The sequence below is a fragment of the Barbus barbus genome (genome assembly GCF_936440315.1).
Source record: "Barbus barbus genome assembly, chromosome: 43".
NCBI classification, from domain to species: domain Eukaryota; kingdom Metazoa; phylum Chordata; class Actinopteri; order Cypriniformes; family Cyprinidae; genus Barbus; species Barbus barbus.
The window spans coordinates 22,556,241-22,571,220 of NC_136721.1; the positions used below are offsets into that span (position 1 = coordinate 22,556,241).

The 14,980-nt window shown below is 35.0% G+C and overlaps 1 protein-coding gene across 3 annotated transcripts in view; it reads right to left on the reverse strand.

Moving 5' to 3' along the window:
* Positions 1-14,980, reverse strand: part of LOC306862778 (protein Shroom3-like) — a 56,506-nt gene that overhangs the window by 22,944 nt on the left and 18,582 nt on the right. Inside the window, exons 2-3 of one of the 3 annotated variants that reach the window (XM_079405764.1) lie at positions 12,177-12,264; positions 3,638-3,736 (exon numbers count right to left, since the gene is read on the reverse strand). Coding sequence is in view for 1 of the 3 variants with exons in the window: in XM_079405761.1 (XP_079261887.1) it covers positions 3,638-3,736 (99 nt within the window). In the remaining 2 variants the exon portion in view is untranslated. Of the gene's footprint in view, positions 1-3,637; positions 3,737-12,176; positions 12,387-14,980 lie in introns of those variants that run through there. The other 2 variants (XM_079405763.1, XM_079405761.1) reach the window with 2 other exon arrangements.

The window sequence follows — 14,980 nt, forward strand, 5'->3', positions numbered from 1 at the left end:
CTGTCTGCAGAACAAGGCCACTGGACGTGAGCGACGTGGTGACTTTCTGCTCCGTTCACCTGAGGTTTTACATCACCCGAGTACAATAACTGCTGATTTCCGTGGCATCACATCGTTCCCAGGAGAGACGCTTCACGTTGGCCTCTCATGGTAACCTGACTCCTAGGAAATCCAAAGGGTCTGACCCACACAAAAACCCCCAAACCGTCTCTCTCGGGCCTTCTCGTCGCCTCCCCGGCTGGGCCAGACTGAGGGTGTGTCCCGCTGCAGAAACCTTATCTGATCCCTGAGAACGCGGCTCGTCAACTACGCTAATCTGTTTGATCTGAGAGGAAGCTGAAATTGGAGAATTGGATTAGGTGGAAACGGTGGGCTTCGAGAGGAGAATGGAGATGCTTGCTAAATACTGTCTGTCTGTTAGATATAGTTGGGATCGCAGGTTACATCACAATTTGCTTACTTCCATGCACTAAACATACCTCGACGGTGATGGGACAGCATGTAATTTCATAATCTAATAAGTATATACACAACACCGTTCATTTTTATAGTTTTTTTTGGTTTTGTTTTTCTAAAGAAGTTTCCTATGCTCACAAAGACTGTATTTATTTGATCAAAAATACAGTAATTGAATGAAACATTTTTCTATGTTAATATATTTTAAAATCTGATTTGATGGCAAAGCTGGATAATCAGTCATATGATCCTTCAGAAATCATTGTAATATGCCGATTGTTGTGCTGCTTAATTTTTTTGGAATTGTTTCAGAATTCTATGATGAACAGCATTAATTTTAAATAGATTTTTTGGGGGGATATGTCAATGTCTTTACTGTTACTTTTGATCTTAACATTTATGTTTACTTAGTGAAGCGTGCAACATCACACACCTATATATTAGTAAAATAAAATATAATACATCTCGCTCAGTATTTATGTCTCGTTTTCCAGTAAAAAAATCTAAACATCTTTTAAAAAAAATTACATAAGACTCAAGTTTAGAGAAATCTAACAAAATTTAGTAAGGTTTATGCTTTAAAAATCTTAATTAATAAATGAAGAAAGAAAGAAAGAAAAACTCAATTCAATGGCAAAATAAGTTTATATTTCTAACATATCTATTAGATATATTTTTTACTGGAAGACAAGACAAGTAAATACATTCTTATTATATACACCAATGTTTTCAATGTAAAAGTATATGAGCAAAATTGGGATGCAATCTCATGACCCTTGCAGTCTGGGTGAAGCAACTGTCTTCAGTCGAGTTCTTTAAGCTGACATGGTTCATCAGACTGAAGGTATCCAGGGGGAGACAGGTTGTGTTATTAATGCATGTCACTGTGGGATCATGGGAAATCCTACCTCGGAGTGTGCAAATAACATTGGAATGTTCACAATCCAGGAACACGGAGCAAAACACACATGACAGATGAACTGCAAGTGAACTAGACGTTATTAAAATCCTAAAAGAAGATTCTTCTAAGAACCGACTACATGTTATGGAGAAACCAAGCAAGTGAAAGAGAAAGATGAGAGAGAATTTAAGATGCCAGGGTTTTGAATCTTCATCCCAAGGCACTTTAGACTCACTTCCTGTAATCATTCTCTGCATACCTAATGTGTGTGTACAATAACGCATATAAATAACTGCTCTAAACTGTTGGGTGGGCCTGGAACACTGCTGTCTTGGTTACGTTTATATTCACTGTTGTTGGGTTTTTTTACACACCAAACATCTCAAAATTGTCAAATCACTCAGTTTCTATAAAAGTCTAATCAAAACTCCAATAGCTGCAGGAACGCCTAAATGTATTTTTTTTTTCTTGTGTAGCGTTACGACGTCCATGACCACATGTTCAGAGCACAGACATGAGTGGAGCATCCAAAACAAGCACTCAAACTAGGTAATCTCACATATCTGGCGGGTTTGAGGATGGTGACTAAACATGGACAAAATTAAGTCATGTTCAGTATCGGTGTTTAGATGAGAAGGGCGGAAATATTGTGCACGTTATCTGTCGATGTCTCTGGGGCGATCAGAGCGCCATCTGTCGGACCAATGCAAAATAAATGTCCTTTCTCATATATTTATGTATTTGAAATTACAGTATATTGTATATTATGATTAAATGTTTACATAAACATTACTGTTCAAAAGTTTTGGGGTTGTTTGTTTTTGAAAATAATCTCTTCTGCTCACCAAGGCTGGATTTATTTGATTAAAAATACAGTAAAATTGTGAAATATTATTACAAATTCAAATAACATTTTTCTATTTGAATATATTTTAAAATGTATTTTATTCCTGTGATGCAAAGCTGAATTTTCAGCATCATTGCTCCAGTCTTCAGTGTCACGTGGTCCTTCAGAAATCATTCTAATATGCTGATTTGCTGCTCAAGAAACATTTAATTTATTATTATCAATGTCGAAAACAGTTGTGCTGCTTAATATTTTCTGTGGAAACATTATTTTTAGAATTCTTTGATGTATAGAAAGTTAAAATAAACAGTAATTAGTTGAAATAGAATTCTTCTTTAACATAAATTTACTGTCTTTACTTTCACTTCGGATCAATTTAATACATCCTTGCCCTATAAAAGTATTCAGTTTTTAAAAAAACTTTAGAAAAACATACAAAACAAAACAAAAAAAAGCTATATATATATATATATATATATATATATATATATATATATATATATATATATATATATATATATAGCTATATATATATATATATATATATATATATATATATATATATATATATATATATATATATACACGAGTGATTCTTGTACAAAAATTGGACATATAAACTGCTTGATGCCAACTGGGTCCCGGTTTTAATGTAAGTGCATCTTTTAGCCTGTTATCATGGCCAAATGCCAAATTCAACTCTTCGACCTTTCCATTAAAACATTATTCGGATAAAAGTGAGATTAAGGATCGGGCCGTCTCGCTATTTACAGCGTCTGTACACAGTACTCCAGTTTTATTTACACACAGACAGAGAGGAAGAGAAACAGACAGAAACTAGAAAAAAAGGGAAAAGTTCATTTTGGTATGCGAGACAACAGCAAAACTTTGCCGTTCTCCAAAAAATCCCCTTGAAAACCCCATAAACAATTCAATAATAGTGGATTTAGAGTAAACAGAGACGGGATGCACTGACAGTCACCCCTGATGTGACCAACTGGGAACCATAAACCCAAATCCACTTCAATACTTCCTCTTCCTGTGAGAGACACATTCATTTCCTGTTTCAAAAATTTCCTTAGAAATGCCTCTGATGAATGACCTTGTGTGCAGATCAGGGATATTCTAGTTAACTAAAACCATTAAAGCATTTGTGTTACTTGAATTAAAATAAATTTTAGCTGAAATAAAATATTACTTTTAATTTCAGCAAACATTTCTCATTTTCATTTTAACTTGATGTACTAAAATAATGAAATAAAACTATATAAAATAAAGTAAAAATAAAAATGACAAAAACTTTAAAATTAAACTAAAAAATTAATTCGAACTATTAATATAAACTACAATAGTATCTCAATAGTACTAAAACAACTCAGCTGATGACCAAACACAAAGATCAACAGCAGGTTGAGCTCTTCACACATGCACACCTGTTTTTGATGCGTAGTTTGACTCCTCCACTGCATCTGCCGTCTCTGGATGGACTGAGGGGACGCGGGTCAGAACAGCAAGGACCTGGACAACACTCTCTACAAACACAAACAAACATTTAGGTTAGACATGTACTCTTTATAAATTACAAACAGTTAAAGCACTCGTATCTTGGAAAACAAAACAACTCTTTTCAAAATAAAACGATGCACGATCAGATGTCCGTAACTAATCTAAACTTCCTGTTCTGTTCTCTCAGACTTGTTCTTGAACTTGTTCAAGGATTGTCTTGGTTATCACAACCATGATCTCATTAAGTTAAAAACAGGTGGACAACAAGTGTGCATCATATGTGAACGCCTTCTAAGAAATGCATCTCAAGGACATGACTGAACCAGCTTAATTAAACAGGGCTTGACGAGGATGATTGCAAAAATATGTCATTTCGCACACCCCTAGTCTAGACGCTATGAGTGCACTGGTTACTTTGTAAATGACATGCGTCTGTTTGTCTTTAGATCATGTATTTTTGCAGAATCAGTGTTGGTCAGAGTCAGAGAGAGGACGAGTCTTTGACTCGGTCTCTTTTTACACGTTCATGTGACTGTATTATATAGGCTCTTGGGTTCAAATGCTGTTGTTGTGGCTGTATTTGACAAAGGAGGAACCGTCCGGTCCATTCACCACATGCTTACATGGATGTTGTACACAAGATCATTTTTATTAACCTGAAGGACAGGATACAATAAAGTTACAATAAAGTTCTCTTTGATGTCTTAATGCGCTTAAACTGTCAAATACACACATTTATGTTAAAAACACGTGAGTTACAAAAACAGTCGGTTATGTCTGTGAAGGAAAGACTGCTGGGAAAGAAATCACAGGTTTATATTAGGTCTGTGTGGCAGCAGCGTAATATACAGTAAATCTACTGCTTTCTTGTCTCCTCTGAGGCTGGGACTGTGAATAGTGTTCTGTGCTCGTCTGTGCAGCCAAAGACAGAACAGTTAGCATGCTTTGCTCGAACGTTTGCCATGGCGTTAGAACTGGTGCATCGTTGTCGTTTGCGAAAACACAATGGCAGCGCCATGGGTGGAAACTTGTAGATAAAGGGGCGGTAATATTATAATAAGATCCCCTTTTTATGTCACAGGGGGAGCAAAACCTGAGCGGCTCGTTTTTTCTCAAGCTTGCAGAGAAAGGCTTGCCAAAAAAAATTTACTAGATTGTTTTTTCACGTTTTCTGGGTTGCAACAGGGACCCAATTATAGCACTTAAACACAGAAAAGGCCATGATGTGTCACCTTTAATGCATCCCTGCTGTATAAAATTATTAATTATTTAAAAAAAAAAAAAAAAACACACACACACCTCACCCCTTATTTCATAAACTGAATGTTTATTTCTTTTTGCAGAAAAAATGTTACAAAGCATTTTTCAGACCATTTATTTGTGTTTGTGTATGAGAAGTATCTACCTCACAAACTGCAACTCTAAGAGCTTAGACAGCAAACCAGCAGCACTCCAATCTCACTGATAAAAGCTTATAATGTTGACACAGCATTCCTGTAGTTAGAGAAGGTGTCATCACGCTCTTTTGAAAGGGTTTTGAAAGCTTTAACACACCACTATTAAAAGGCAACAAAGACACAAAGACGTTCCAAGCAAACGTTTAGTTAAAGGGACGGTGCATCCAAAAATGAAAAATCAGCTCTCACCCCTGAAATTTTAAAACCAGTATGTATTTCTTTATTCTGTGGAACACAGAAGAAAATATTTAGAAGAAAATTGGCAATTAAACTATTTAGTTTCCCATTGACTTTAATACAATATAGACAAAAATACAATGGAAGTCAGTAGAAAATGAAACTGTTTGATTATAAATATTCTTCAAAATATATTCTTTTGTGTTCCAAAGAAAAAAGAAATGCATACCGTTTTAGAACATGAGGGTAAATAATGATCATTTCTGGGAGGACTATCCCTTTAAAGGAGAGCAGCTTGAACATTTTTCTAAATAACTCCTTTTACAGATCAGCATGAGAATATTTTTTAAGGACTATCTCTTTAAATGTGAACAGCATGTTGCATACCTCTCTTTCAAATGTTCTTTCTCTTTTAAAGCTTGATTTATCACTCTTTCTTCAGAAGGGTGTGATTGGCCTGACTGCTGTAGGTGTGCATTGACTGTTTCAGACGAGACCTTCTTCTAATTATATCTCTATGAATCACTTTAAGTGGCCTGTGAAATGCAGGGACGTTTATTGGAGCCTTGATATACCATCTTGGATCAGCACATTAACGATCCATGATTTTAAAGCCAGCGTGTGCATCTCTGAACTCTTCTGCTCAAATGCCCCCAGCATTCCTGGCATACCTGCCCCCCGGAGGACCTCGGTGGTCACCATAGAGATGTGAGCAGCATGCAACTTCCTGTAAACCACAAACCCCCAACGCTGCTTACAGACACACTGGCATTCAAAAGCTTGGGGTCAGTAAGATTTTTTAGAAAAGAAATATATACTTTTATTCAGCAAGGATGCATTAAATTGATCAAAAGTGATAGTAAAAGTGATAGTAAAGCAAATCAGCATATTAGAATGATTTTTAAAGGATCATGTGACACTGGACATTGGAGTAATGATGCTGAAAATTCAGCTTTGCATCACAGGAATAAATTACATTTCATAATATATTACAATAGTTATTAAATGTAATAATATTTCACAATTTTACTGTATTGTTAATCAAATAAATGCATCCTTGGTGAGCAGAAGAAATTCTTTCAAAAGCATAAAAAAAAAAAATCTTACAAACTCAACCTAACACCCATAATACATTTGTTTACCAAGGCATGTAATACAAAATATTAAACTTCTAAGCATTAAGGATATAGCTTAAATTAATACTTTAATGGAGGGGACTGAGAAATATGTAGGGACCAGAAACAATCATATTTGTGCCTTGACTCTTTTGACAGCTAATAACCTTCACTTTTAGAAAAAAAAGTACAAAAGTTATCAATAGTGTGGTACCTTTTCAAAAGGTACTGAAATGTACCATTTAGGTACTAATATACACACTTTAAGTACTAATACATTTAAGGTACTAATATGCAGTCTTTAGGGGTTACTAAGGTACAGGTGTAACTTTTTCCAATAGTACCACCCCAATGACAGCTTTTGTAGCAACCACCAGAACACCTAATAACTGCATAGCGTTGTGCTAAAAACAATATTCCTTAGCCACAACTGCATAGGATCACCCTATCATTGAGGCAGTGTATTTTGCAAGCACCACTTACATTTAAAAATCTGTTTATATGGCAAAAGTTCTTTAGAAATTACAGTGTCAAATTGCTTTATAGGAGTATCGGGCCTCTAAAAGTCTAATAATTAGTATAGACTCAAACTCTGTTTTGCTGTTGTTGTCGTCATCCTGTGTGTGTGTGTGTAAATATTTCATGCCACCCACACGCTTGACCCCTTCCTCACTGATCTGACCTCTTCTCGTTTACATGCGTCTCAAGTGAAACGCAACCAACCATAACATCAATCAGCTGCACAGTAATAAATGGATGCTCGGATGAAACTTCAGGCATTCAAAAATCAATGGAATTTTGCAGATTTAAACATGGTAAATGGAGACAAAATACAACACTTATCCACAGCAATTAAAATGCAATTGCAAAGCAGATATTTCTACTTGAACACTGACCAAGATACATTGATCGGAAGAACCTGTACAAAATGTTGGCCTAAATTAAAGATCTATATATTTGAATTGCATAAAACTTAATTTTTATTTGTTTAAATGTATAATGAAACATCAAGAACTTTTTTTTAACCTCTTAAGGAGGTTAAGGACCAAAGTCATTTCAACAACCCTATGCAGCCAAAAGACAGTGTTTGTGTCCTGAGTTGCACTTCCAGCACACTTTAAATCTGGAAAACCGAGCTCTGCAAAAAAAGGGGACGTTCCCTTTTAAACATACCGTTCTCCTTGAACACACCCTTCACCTGCATTTAGAGATTCTCTAAAAGTGTTTAAAGCTAAACCAGCTTGACCCGCTGCAGGAATGCTATTAACAGCCAAGAGAACAAACGCCGGAGAGAGCGAAAAGGAACAAAGAGAAATAATTAATTTTGACAGACGTTTCATCATGTTAAGAAGAAAGAATGACAGAAAAGAGTATTAGGCATTTAATAAGCCTTCTGTTGTCCTTAATAGGGCTGGTTTTTATATGTGCAACTAAGAATCTGATATTAGTGCTGATCAGATTTTGTTTGTTATTGTATAAAACAAAGATAAATAATACAAAGGTAAAAAAGTCAATGTCTTTTTAGTTGTTAAAAACAATTGATATGGTCTACATTCTTATGCAAAACATTGTCTGACATAATATTAAGGAAGAAAGCCACCCAGAATAACCTAGCAAATGCATAACAATGTTCTAAAAAACACAAACTTGTATTGTGGTGGCGACTAGTAAACAGCATGAACTTGCTCACATTGGGTCCCATTCACGAATAATTGTGTAAAAAGTGTTAAAAATTTGCAATGCATGTGAAAAACACATCTGAAGTTACACATGAAAGCATTTATGAAAGCACAATTTATATTTATCAGTTATATAAACCCAGAATTACTGTAGAGTCACTTAGTTATTTACTTTTTAGAAATTGAATATTATGGATTAATAATAATAATAAAATATTATTACATTTTATTAAATATGAAATTATTATTGAAATAAGGTATTACTGATATTATTATATTTCATTATATTTATTAGTTATAAAAACTATCCCAGAATTACTGTAGACTCACTTAGTAATTCAGTTTCTAGAAATTTAATCATCTGGATTCATTACCAACAACTATAACAACAACAACAACAACAACAAATAAAACAATAAGCAGTTTTTTATATAATTATTAATAATATTATTATAGCTATAACTACTATTACAACCCCAATTCCGGAAATGTTGGGATGTTTTTTTAAATGTGAATAAAATGAAAACTAAAAGAATTTCAAGTCACATGAGCCAATATTTTATTCACAATAAGATGTAATGTAAACATAATAAAATGTTTAAACGGATAAATTTTACACTTTTATCCACTAAATGAGCTCATTTCAAATTTGATGCCTGCTACAGATCTCAAAAAAGTTGGCCCAAGGGCAACAAAGGGCTGAAAAAGAAAGAAATTGAAAAGATTCAGCTGGGAGAACATCTAGCAACTAATTAAGTTAATTAACATCAGGTCTGTAACATGGTTATATAAAAGGGCTATAAAAGGGATTTCTTAGAGAGGCAGAGTCTCTCAGAAGTAAAGATGGGCAGAGGCTCTCCAATCTGTGAAATAATGTGTAAAAAGATTGTGGAATACTTTAAAAACAACGTTCCTCAATGTCAAATTGCAAAGGCTTTGCAAATTTCATCTACAGTGCATAACATCATTAAAATTTTCAGAGAAACTGGAGAAATCTCTGTGCGTAAGGGACAAGGCCGAAGACCTTTGTTGGATGTCCGTGGTCTTTGGGCCCTCAGACGACACTGCATCACTCATCAGCATGATTTTGTCATTGCCATTACTAAATGGGCCCAGGAATACTTCCAGAAACCACTGTCGGTAAACACAATCCGCTGTGCCATCTGCAGATGCCAACTAAAGCTCTATCATACAAAAAGGAAGCTATATGTGAACATGGTCCAGAAGCACCGTCGTGTCCTGTGGGCTCATTTAAAATGGACTGTTTCAAAGTGGAAAAGTGTTCTATGGTCAGACGAGTTCAAATTTGACATTCTTGTTGGAAATCACAGACGCCATGTCCTCCGGGCTAAAGAGAAGGGAGACTTTCCAGCATGTCATCAGCGTTCATTTCAAAAGCCAGCATCTCTGATGGTATGGGGGTGCATAAGTGCATGGGCAGCTTGCATGTTTTGGAAGGCACTATGAATGCTGAAAGGTATAAAAAGTTTTAGAGCAACATATGCTCCCCTCCAGATGACGTGCATTTCAGCAGGACAATGCAAAACCGCGTACTGCAGCTATTACAACAGCATGGCTTCGTAGTAGAAGAGTCCGGGTGCTGAATTGGCCTGCCTGCAGTCCTGATCTTTCATTAAAACTAAAAATACATCAAAGATGACCACAAACTCTTCAGCAGCTGGAAACCTATATCAGGCAAGAATGGGACCAAATTCCAAAATCAAAACTCCAGAAACTCATAACCTCGATGCCCAGACGTCTTCAAACTTTTTTGAAAAGAAGAGGAGATGCTACACCATGGTAAACATGCCCACGTCCCAACTATTTTGAGACCTGTAGAAAAAATTTAATTAAAATGTCTCAAATTAAACATTTATGTTATCTATGTTCTACTGTGAATAAAATATTGGCTCATGTGACTTGAATTTGACTTCATTTTATTCACATTTAAAAAACGTCCCAACATTTCCAAAATTCGAGTTGTATATAGATTGTTTTCAAATTTTTAGCTCCACAGAGTGATTCTGTAATCATTTCTGAAATCCTAAACTGAAGTGTAAATTCATGTATTTTATGTTCATACAATGTTCATACAAACGTTTTACTCATGGTTAGTGAATGAGACCCATTTTCATCAGAAAATCTCGTTTACATCTTCTGGGCTGCTGGAGGACAGCGTTTCAGTTCATCTCCTCTGCATGCCTGCCCTCGGTCAGTGAACTCAACCCCCGAATGAAAGAAAAAAAACAGGAACCTGATATCACAGGAGAACAGGAAGAGACAAAATACTCTGGCAGAGGGAGGGAACAAAGGGATACAGAGGAAAAATAAGAGATATTAAAAACACTAGCAGAAACGCTGCTTTCAATGGAATATTCACTATGGAGATCAAGTGTTCTTTATACTTTAAAGCCACACTAGAACATCAACAAAGCTTGCTAATAAATTAAGTGACAACCAAACACGCTGACCTTTAGTGAAGCCTCCTAAAAACAAACACGGTAACCTGACTTCACTGCATTCTGGATGAAGAGCTCTTCCTTTACCCTGCATTGGCTCTATCTTTCTCTGCGTTTACAGTGACTCCAGCTCATGTGACGCCAAAAATGCTTAAAACAACACAATCATAAACATAATGCCAGACAGCGTAGCTAAATATTATATCTTGTGAATATCGTGTTGTTTAGCATTCTATCATTACAGACGATAAATCTCATGATTTTTGGATCTAAATGAAGGTGCAAAACATATCCATCCTCTTGACTCAGAAAACTCAAACAAACCTGCACATCAATAATCTGAACGTACACACTTCTCCAAACACAGTCACATGTTAAATAGGTGAAATAAATTAATTAGACAAGATAATAGCCAATATATAGCTTCCCAAGCTACTCATAATTTACAGTAGTTTAAACAACAATCAAGCTACCAATTTGAAAATGTACAATATATAAAAGTTCGATAATTATTACTTTTTAATAGAAGATCATATGATATTATTATAGTTTTGTCTGTGCTCTTTCCTTGTTTTGGACTTTTTACATATATAATGTTACATATTTAATGAACAGTATTTATTAAAAACAAAATAAAAGAGTGTTTTTTACTGAGAGCATTAAACTTGAATTTATGAACTTTGACACTGTTATTGAACTAAACTGAGCTAAATAATGACAATATCGGAGCTGCTTTAGAGCAAATAGAATTTGCTTCATAAATGATTAATTTGACAGCTTTAACACTGTTATTTTCAGTCTGTATTGTATAAGGTGCTATATAAATAAAATTACATAAAACAAATACAACCAATAATTCTTACAACTGAGCCGAATACACAACAACGAAAAGCAGTATTTAATATTTATAAGAGAATCTTTTTTTCTGTAGTCTATTCAACAAAAACTCAACACAGATACGCCTTTAATTTGCATATGGAAACGAGGAGATCATATGCAATTCTATGCAAAACAAAACAATCTGTAAATAACCAATCTCAGACGCTATGATCTCATTTATATCTGCAGTATTCGCGGTCTATAAATATTCAGCCAAACGCACCTGCACTCTAGTCCAGCAACGTGTAAGGTAGTTGACATAGAACATGCAAACATCAAAATTTGACATCTTTATAAGGTAAAATGTATATTTTAGAAGCTGTTGCAATTGGACATTAGTTTTTTCTTAAAAAAATAAATAAAATACTTTTAGCATTTGCAATTCACTTAAATAGTCATGAGGTGTGACTAATAATGAATTGGCAACTGTTAAAATATTCCATGTAATGTCACGATTAATAAGGTCATAAAACTACATGCACAGTAATTAGAACGGAATTAGAAAAATGTTTTTAAATAGTTTAAATTGAGTCGCTGCTGTGACTTGCCAAGTACTCATTTATATAATGATTAAAAAAAATCTAGTGCATTTTATTCCAAACAAAGGCACATTGTTCACTAAACAGCAGTAGATTATATAAACACAGAACCGTACATGACAACCGGTTTAAATACAAGTATGTGAATGGGATCACTGTACCTGTGCTGATGCAGTGTCAATGTGCCGGCTCTTCTAAAGGCAAAAGTTTCAGACTGAACTGAAGAAACCTGCAGTCAAACGTCCAGAGCTACAAGAAATCAAACCCAACTTCACTCATTTGGTTTTAAAAGAGCAACATACTGCAGACCGACTCCACACTGACAGGGAAAGAACAACATCTCTCTCTCTCTCTCTCTCTCTCTCTCTCTCAAACACTGGTGACACAGAGGCAAATTACTGCTGTCCTCTCAGCCAATCAGAAGAGCCGCAGAGCTGAATGAAAGCCATAGCGATGATGTCACCAAGCAGGTTCCTCTTGTTCTGCCGCATTGATGTCTCTCACTTTTCCTCATTCAGGCTCATGCTAATGAACATTTAAATATTTTTACCTGCTGTGACTGAGCCAGTTTCACAACTTCAGGCCTAATATCACACAATTTGATGATGCTGAGTTCAAAAATATCAATAAAAATCTTTACAAGATAACACACGTGCAAGCATACAGATTTTTTACAACATAAAATTATGAATTTTAAGCCTATTTCTACCACTAAATAAAAAATAAAAGGCAGTTGCGACTTTTTATTTCTATGAATGCAAAATTGCGAGATATAAACTCAAAATTCTATGAAAAACTTCAGAATTGTGAGAACAGTGAGATAGTAATTCTCAATACCGTCTCTTGCAATTCTGGGTTCACATCTCACACAATTGTAACTTTAAATCTCACAATTCTGACTTTCGAGTTTCTGCCAAAGAAAAAAAAAAAAAAAAAAGGTAATTGCGAGTTAGCGTCTCACTATTCTGACTTAATTTCTTCTCAGAATTGCTAGTTAACATCTCACAATTTTGAGTTTATATCTCACAATTCTTTTTTTCTCAGAATTAGGAGGAAAAAAATCTGAATGATACAAACTCAGAACTGAGAAGGAAAAAGCTACATTGCCTTCAGAAACTGGCTTCCATATGTTTCAACTTTAATGCCTTAATCAAACTAACAAAAACAGTCAAATATCAAAAGTTTAGGTTTTAATGACAAAAAGAAGTATTCAAAATATATGTATTTAACTTACAATCTGCCAAATATTGAAAAAAGTGGAAATCAGGATTAGGCATAAAATAATTAGTCTTCAGAATCATTTATACGAATCATATATGTGGAAAATCAGCTGTGAATTGAACAGTTAGTTGCAATCTAACATCAGGAATCATGTCTTTGTGTCAGTTTTTGCTGATTAAGGTATAAAACAAGACTCCAGCACCTTATAAATGGTTCTAAGAAGCAAAAATGCTACAAAATGCATCATATTTCTTGCGAAAGGGTGACGTGCTCGAGCAAAGCAGCCAGTATTTTTGGAATCAACAGCCCAAAATGAGTATAAAGAGAAGTATTGGGTTTCATTCAGCAGGACGGTGTTGTATATAGGGCTCTTGGATTGCTCTAACAGGTGGGAATAAGGGAAACCTGTCCTATTCCACACCTGTTTTGAATCCTACGCCCTGCATCTGTGTGTGAGCCGCCCATCACCATAGAAACATACAAACTTTGACCACCACAAAGCATTCGGTCCAGACGACGGGGGAGGAATCGGCTACAGACTGTGCTTGTGTGTGGGTGGAGGCGGGGAATGAGATGTAATGAACAGCATCTGGCTAAAATTAAAGACTGAGAAGTTTGCATCGGATGCAGAGTAATATGCCCCAACAACACTTTCCAGTGTCATGTATTTGTTTACACTCCTTGAAATAAAAATGCTGTGTGAAGCAACAGCTAATAAGAACATATTTGATGTTAATGTACATGCACTGTAAAAAAATAAAATAAAATAATTTTTACATCAATATTTTTGTCTTGTTTTCCAGCAAACATGTCTAAACATCCTAGCTGAATTTACTGCTTTAATTTTCTTAACCTTTACATTTAAACCTTTATTTATCCTAAAAAAATAAAAAACCTTGAACATTTAATAAATTTTTTTATTCTTAAATCAAGAATCCAAAAACTATTTTTAGTTTTTTTTTTTTTATCCTTATGTTTAGACATTTTTATTGGCAAGCCAAACAAAATGAAAATTAATTTATGTATAGCATAAAAAAAAGAATACATAAATCATTAAATAAATCAATCAATAAATGAATAATTAACGGATTAATAAAAAATAAAATGTAAAGTTTGCAGTTGAGTGTCATTAAAATGAATGGATTTGATGCATTCTCAGATACAGCGTAAACTCTAGTGTATAAAAGTCATAACTTCGTATTTATGCAGCGAAAGATGGAGAAAAATGGTCTTGACTTGCTAACTCTACTTCACATAACTACACAAAGCTAAAGCAGAGCTATCACACAAAAACAACCCATAAACAAACAAACAAACAGCCAAAGACTTGTGCAAAGCAATTAGAGTTTTCCTCCATCTCTCTTTCTATTTCTCAGTGTTTCCGACAACCTCATCAACAGAACAAACGAAAGGCCACACAGCAAACACTGTTTGTTTAACCCACAAGCCACTCTCTCTCTCTGTCTCATTTGTATATTGGTCTGGCAGAGTGCACCGAAACGCGTTATGCAACATCACAAGCAGTATAACCGCCATCATAATACTGATCCATTTGCCTGTGTTGATGTAAACAAACCAAAGGTGCCTGCTAGTATCTAATGCCCCAGCCAGCCCATTATAAAACAGGTCCAGGTCCTCACCATGTTCATGTGATCAGGTTCAGGTGTGTGCAAAGGTTTAGATGTCCAGATACACGTGTGTGTGGTCAGGCAGAGCCTCACCTGCTGCATCATGTCTTATTAAA